The sequence below is a fragment of the Rhinopithecus bieti genome, unplaced genomic scaffold, assembly GCF_001698545.2.
Source record: "Rhinopithecus bieti isolate Rb0 unplaced genomic scaffold, ASM169854v2 scaffold_11488, whole genome shotgun sequence".
Lineage (NCBI taxonomy): Eukaryota > Metazoa > Chordata > Mammalia > Primates > Cercopithecidae > Rhinopithecus > Rhinopithecus bieti.
In genome coordinates this window covers 200,140-206,917 of record NW_016806879.1, presented here as the reverse complement: position 1 = coordinate 206,917, position 6,778 = coordinate 200,140, and the positions used below count along the sequence as shown (strand labels likewise).

At 54.4% G+C, this 6,778-nt stretch overlaps 2 protein-coding genes across 3 annotated transcripts in view; both read right to left on the bottom strand.

Moving 5' to 3' along the window:
- GANAB (glucosidase II alpha subunit) overlaps positions 1-3,180 on the bottom strand; it is a 28,996-nt gene extending 25,816 nt beyond the window's left edge. For both annotated transcript variants that reach the window (XM_017878369.1, XM_017878370.1), the window contains exon 1: positions 3,022-3,180. In XM_017878369.1, the coding sequence (XP_017733858.1) occupies positions 3,022-3,059 (38 nt within the window). In that variant the 5' untranslated portion in view covers positions 3,060-3,180. The remainder of the gene's footprint in view (positions 1-3,021) is intronic.
- A 127-nt stretch (positions 3,181-3,307) lies between these two features.
- INTS5 (integrator complex subunit 5) overlaps positions 3,308-6,778 on the bottom strand; it is a 5,884-nt gene continuing 2,413 nt past the window's right edge. Inside the window, exon 2 of the mRNA XM_017878368.1 lies at positions 3,308-6,452. Coding sequence (XP_017733857.1) covers positions 3,473-6,452 — 2,980 coding nt within the window. The 3' untranslated portion in view covers positions 3,308-3,472. The remainder of the gene's footprint in view (positions 6,453-6,778) is intronic.

Here is a 6,778-nt window from a genome sequence, read left to right as displayed (position 1 = left end):
AAAAAAAAAAAAAAAAAAAAAAAGGCTGGGCACAGTGGCTCATGGCTGTAATCCCAGCACTTTGGGAGGCCAAGACAGGCCAAGAGGTCAGGAGATTGAGACCATCCTGGCTAACACAGTGAAATCCCATCTCTACTAAAAATACAAAAAATTAGCCCGGCGTGTTGGCGGGCACCTGTAGTCCCAGCTACTCGGGAGGCTGAGGCAGGAGAATCGCTTGAACCCGGGAGGCGGAGGTTGCAGTGAGCCAAGGTTGTGCCACTGCATTCCAGCCTGGGCGACACAGTGAGACACCACCTAAAATAATACATATATATGCGTGTGTGTGTGTATATATATGTATACATATGTGTTTGTATATATATGCATATATATGTGTGTATGTGTGTGTGTGTGTGCGTATACATATACACAAAAATTAGCCAGGCATAGTGGCACATGCCTGTAATCCCAGCTACTGGGGAGGCTGAGGAACGAGAATGGTATGAGCCTGGGAGTCAGAGGTTGCAGTGAGCCAAGATCGCACCACTGCACTCTAGCCTGGGTGACAAAGTGTGACTCTGTCTCAAAAACGAGAAAAAAAAGTTGCCCAGGCTTGCTTGAACTCCTAGGCTAAAGAAGTCTTTACACCTTGTCCTTCCAGAATGCTGGAATTATAGGTGTGAGCCACTGCACCCAGCCTGGACATCGTATTTTATTTTTATTTTTTTTTTTGAGACTGAGTTTTGCTCGTTGCCCATGCTGGAGTGCAATGGCACGATCTCAGCTCACCACAACCTCTGCCTCGTGGGTTCAAGCGATTCTCCTGCCTCTGCCTCCCAAGTAGCTGGGATTACAGGCGCGTGCCACCACACTCGGCTAATTTTGTATTTTTAGTAGAGACGGGGTTTCTCCATGTTGGTCAGGTTGGTCTCGAACTCCCAACCTCACGTGATCTGCCCGCCTCGGCCTCCCAAAGTGCTGGGATTACAGGTGTGAGCCATCGCACCCAGCTGACAGCGCATTTTAAACATGCTCTCCCAGTGACACTGATGTGGGCAGAATAGGAGCATGCTCTGAGAAAGTGTTTCAAACTGGGGGTGGGAAGGTTCTTCTAAGCAATAAAGTTTTACAACCAGCTGGGCACAGTGGTTCATGTCTACAATCCTAGCACTTTGGGAGGTCAAAAAGGGAAGACTGGGCAACATAGCAAGACCTCATCTCTATCTGAAAAAAAAAATTGGACAACACAGCAAGACCTCGTCTCTATTTGGAAGAAAAAAAAAAAAAGAGTAGTGGGGCATGGTGGCAGGTGCCTGTAGTCCCAGCTACCCAGGAGGCTAAAGCTGGAGGGCTGCCTGAACCCAGGAGTTTGAGGCTGCATGAGCTATGATTGCACCATTGCTCTCCAGCCTGGGCCACAGCACAAGACTCTACCTCAAAAAAGTAAATTAATTAAGACTGGCCAATGTGGTGAAACCCCGTCTCTACTAAAAATACAAAAATTAGCTGGGCATGGTGGCACACGTCTGTAATCCCAGGACTCGGGAGGATGAGGCAGGAGAACAGCTTGAATTCGGGAGGTGGAAGCTGGAGTAAGCCGAGATTGCAGTCCCGCATTCCATCCTAGGCAACAGAGCTAGACCCTGTCTCAATAAGTAAACAAACAAATAAATAAAATTTGACAACCTATAATAAGGTAACTAAAGACAGGGTCTATTATACACATTTTATCTAGTTATCCAGCATTAGTTTCAGCATCTGCTTGAAAGCTAAAAGTACCAGAAATGAGATCACAGAGTGTCCTGTGATCTCATCACAGGACACTCCTCCAGCTCCAGAAACAACTGTTCCACAGCAGACCAGACAGAAAAATGAAGACAACACCAGGCACTGTGGTTTAACAAGCCAAGCAGGAGTAACTATTAGCAAAACAAGCTGAATAAATGCTACTAGAAAATTCCACAGCAAGGCATGCGGCACAGGCCCTGCAGTGACCTGAGTGACTGCGACACCCATGTCCACCTGTCAAAAGCAGCAGTAAACAGAAGTACAGTGAGTTAAACACCCTCTGGGGCCCTATTTGTAGTCTGTAAAATTGGTTCGGAAAGATGCCAATGGAGATAGGATTTCCAAAGCATCTTTCAGATATGACCTGTTGGAGGGCCCTAAGGAATTAACGGATGCCTTGACCACCCCGAGACAGGAGTTCATAGGCCAAAGTCAGAAATAAGCTGCAGGGCAAGTTGCACTCATTTATTGTTTCAGATCACAGGCTGAGTTTATGATCCAAGCTTTCTTCATCGCTTCGAACAGTACACGCCTACCCAACCCCAGTATATCCGTTAGGTCCTAGTAAACATTTGTGGCACTGCTGATATGTTTCGAATCTTTTTTTTCCCCAGTAATATAAACCAGAGACCGTGGACCAAGTCATTCGATTACATGTTGTGTTTGAGCAACACCATCCACGCCGTGAGCTTACTGGATCCTGGGCCATGCCCAGCGACCGTGGACAGTGAACTAAGCCAGAGCTGGTGCTCACGTGAAGACAAGGGCAGAGAAGGATTCGGAGCTCTAGGGAGTACAGCCAGAAGGGTAGTACAGGCTTAACTGCCGGCCCGGTGCTTCTAGCTCAGCCGAGGGGCCGCAGGGCCACAGGCTGCATTCCCCGAAGCCAGGCCGCATCTTTTCCCCCGCCCCGACGACCCCGCGCACTGCAGGAAGGGGGCGGCGACGTTGACCGCCGCAAGCAGCCAAAGGAAGGCGGCGGCTGAGAGCGGCCAAGGCCGAGAAAGACGCACAGCTGCGGCTTTACTGAGCCGCCGGGCGGGAGCCCGGAGCCCCAGAGGCAAGGCCCCCAGCGTCGCTCGGATTTACCACGGGGAGACTGGAGGCATCTGAGGCCGCCTCCAGAGGAACAAAGGTTCCTCGCGAGGCCGGGGGTGGCAGAGTGTCAAGAGAACACACAGGAAGGACTGGAATGGGGCTTGGGGGATCTAGGGCCGTCCCGGGCGTGCCCCCAGATTCCGGGCTTCTCACCGCCTCCTACGCGCCGCCACTACCGCTACCGCCGCCATCTTGCGCCGGGTTTGCTCCTTGACCCCGAACCTCCCGCCCCACCACGAGCACTCAGCCACGTATCCTAGTTCCCGCCCCTTCCGGCCTTCTGATTGGTTCAGCCTGAGCGCCGCCGGGCAACTGTCTCATTGGTAGAGTGCACACTCCAAATTATCGCAGGGGGCGGGGCTTCAGGCCAGGGGCGGGACCGTCCAGAGCCAGGCGCTGTCCGACTTTGCACGCTCTCAGCATGACAGAAGCACTGGACTGGTTTTCTCAAGTCGGCAAATTTTATTTAGAAAAAAAAGTGGGAGAGAAAAAAGTGACAGCGCTCCTTAGGCCAAGGACTTAGAAACCTCCACCCTGCCGTAGCACATTAGTCCCTTCCCTCTCTCACTGCTCAACCTCCCTGGACTTCCAGAGCAAGAAAAGGCTACGTCCCTTGTCGAAGGAGAGTGGACGGTGACGGTGCCTGGAAACGGCCAGAGAAAAGACCCAGGCGGTCGATGTTGCGGTGGAGGACACTGTGCAGCACAGCCAGATGGGGTCCACCCTCACCTCCACCCTCCCTGGAGAAGTCCCGGATGAAGCGACCCCGCTCTGATTGGAAGATGAACTTCTGAGGCAACGGCCCATGCTCCCGGAGAAAGCCCCAAACACTGAGTAGCAGCAGACGCACCTCAAAAGGTGCCAGTTGGCTAAATACTTCATGCATATTACCCAGGGCCGGAGGCAGGAGACTTCCCTCAGCCATGACAGCTACTAAGGTGCAGGATGCCTCCAGGTGCCAGGGGGAGTGGGTCGTGTCAGGGTGGCGAGAGGCTTCCCAATGGCCCAAGAGGGCGGCCAGCAGCCCCCGAAGCAGCACGGAACAGTAGCACAGGGCTGGAGGAGCAGCTGCTACCAGCTTTAACAGCTCAAAGAGCAGGGGCTGTTCCCGGAAGCGCCGGCCAATGCGGAGATCCCGCTCCACGGTGGCCCGGGCGTGTTCCTCGGGGGGCCAGGCCAGCTCTGCACCAGCTGCATCGGGACACACACTCTCCACCAAGGTCACTGCCACTGCTTTGGCTGCCTCTGGACTCAAGATGGGCGCCCCCCAGCATTCCCCACATTCAGTGCCCCCTGGAGCACTGCAGCAGTGAACCAGGAGGCTGAGGAGGCTCTGGGTGTTATAGATCACTTCCTGCTGATTTCGTGACTGGACAAACTTGGGTGGCTTCAAGCCACGGCCGATGACTCCAGCATGGAAAACTGACCAAATCCCTCCAGGACCTGGCACAGCTGCAGTGTGCCTCCGGTTAGTGTCCAACAGGGAGGCAGAAGCCAAAGAAGCTGAAACAACTGAGAGAGTCTCATTGTCCCCATCTACTTCCCCTCCAAACAGTTCTGTGTTGCCTCGATGTAAGGCTCCCTCAACCAGCAGCTGCAGGACAGCCTTGAGTCCAGCTGGGGACGTCTGAGACAGGCGGGTGAGAAGCTGACAGGCTGAGGCCACACCTGGGGGGCCATGCAGCCTCAGAGAGGCGAAGAAGTGGTGCACCCCAGCCCTTACCAGTCCCAGGAGCTGGGAGGGGGATAAGGCTTCAGGAGGAAAGGGACAAATGGCCAGGAGGGAGGCAGCAGCTTCAGCTACTTCCTCCTCAGGATGTAGCAGGAGAGGCGCCAGGTCAGACAGATGGGCTGAGGCAGATTCCCCAAAGTGCGCCCCTAGGGCTGCAGGGCCCTCGCCACCCTGCTGTTCCCACCCTACTAGCAGTGCCAAGTTGCGCAGGAACCTGGCCGTGAAGGGAGGCTGTAATGTCCCCGCATGCACCCGAGCCAGACAGCTTCGGAAAGCCAGGGGCAGGAGGCCAGACAGACTGACCACTAGCCCTGCATATAACTGGGTGGCCAAACTCAACTCTTCAGGGCTTCGGGCTCGGCTCAGCAGATGGCCCAAGGCCTCAGGTCCACAGCTAGGCCGGGTATAGACAGATAGCAGGCCCAAGAGCTGGTGCTGCCAGAGGAAGCGTTTCCGTTCCAATCGTAACGTCTCTCCACACAGCTCTCCAACATGGTTTTTTAGCGCATCTAAAAAGGGCACCGAGCGGGGAGGTGGGGGCGGGCCTAGCACCCCTTCCCCAGGAGACCCTCCCCGGTGATGAACCAGCTTTTGCAGATGCAGCAGCAGCAGCTGGATTAGCCGGTCACAAGCCTCACGCACGGTGTCTGGCACAGCCAGGCCCTGGGTGGTAATGACCGAAGCAGGCATAGCTGTGTCCACCAGGAACTGCAGCAAGCGGTAGGCACCTGCCCCAGAGGCCTGGCTCACCAGGTGCACAGCCAGGTTCAACATGTTGTCCAGCTCCTCTCGGGGGAATCCTTGAAGGTGTTGCTGCAGCTGGCTCAGCACAGCTGGGGGCTTGAGGCAATCCACAAGCTCTCCGGAGACTGTGCCCAGCAACGCTGGTGACATGACTGCCAGCTGCAGTAGGAAGGGAATCGTGGCCTGAAGGGAGGGGTCCCCACTTCGGCCTCCAGTTCCCCCTGCCAGGCTATCATGGAACATTCGCAGGAGCTCCCGTCGGATACTATCTCCATGGCGGGAGGCCAGGTGCCCTAGGATGCCTACAACTGAGGCAATCTTGGGCACCCGTTTCTCTGCAGGAATGGCAGGAGATCCAGGGAAGGGGTCTGTAGAGGGGGTCTGAGAAGAGCTTCCACCACTACTGCCAGCTCCACCTCCAGCCCCACCATGGACGCAAAAGTCCTTAAGGCCACAGGAGAGAACTCGGGAAATGATGGTGCCAGGAAAAGAGGAGCCAATATGTGCCACAACCCAGTCAAAGTGTGGAGAATGCTGAACAGAGGTATCCAGCAAGGCATCCACACACGCATCTGGGCAGCTACCAATGAGAGCCGAGAGGCACTGCACATAGATGTCCATTAATGTACGCGTGGCCCTACAGCCCATCCACAGCTGTAGCAGTTCATTAAGAGCGCCAGTAGCGTGGGGAACACGCTGGTGCTGGCCTGAGTACGTGCTGCTCAGTTGCCCCATGAGGTCAATGGACCATGCACTAATCACAGGTGCCCAGGCCTTTGGGTTGGCCCGGATAAACTCAGACAGCACCTGCTGCACTTCCTGAACCACATCCTCTAGACCAGGTCCCCCAGCAGGGACATGGGAGGCTGAAGGTGGACGGAGGTGAGGTGGACCAGCCACAGGGGTTTCATCCAGGGCAGCCAGGTGGGCCCGGACACTCTCATCAAAGACACCTCTCAAGTGGTCAAGCACAGCAGCCCGAGCAGGTGGCAGAGAACGGAGCAGGAGAAGACCACAGCGAGCATGTTCCCGGGCTGAGAGTTGGTGGCCCAAAAGGGGGTCTACGCCAGTCAGAAAAGCCTTGATTTCCTGGGACAGCTCCTGAGCACTATAAGGAAGCAAAAGAAACAGACTTAGAGTGTTGTAAGATGTTAGGCAACTTACCTTTCCTGTATGAGCTTTGTCTTTTATATTAAACAGGGATATTAAAATTACTTCCCTCATAAAAGAATGTTTGTTTTTTGAGATAGAGTCTTGCTTTGTTGCCCAAGCTGGAGTACAGTGGCGCCACCTTGGCTCACTGCAACCTCCACACCTACTGGGTTCAAGTGATTCTCCTGCCTCAACCTCCCGAGTAGCTGGGACTATAGGCGCCTTCCACCACACCCGACTAATTTTTTTTTCTTTTTGTTTTTTTTTTTTTTTTTTTTTTTT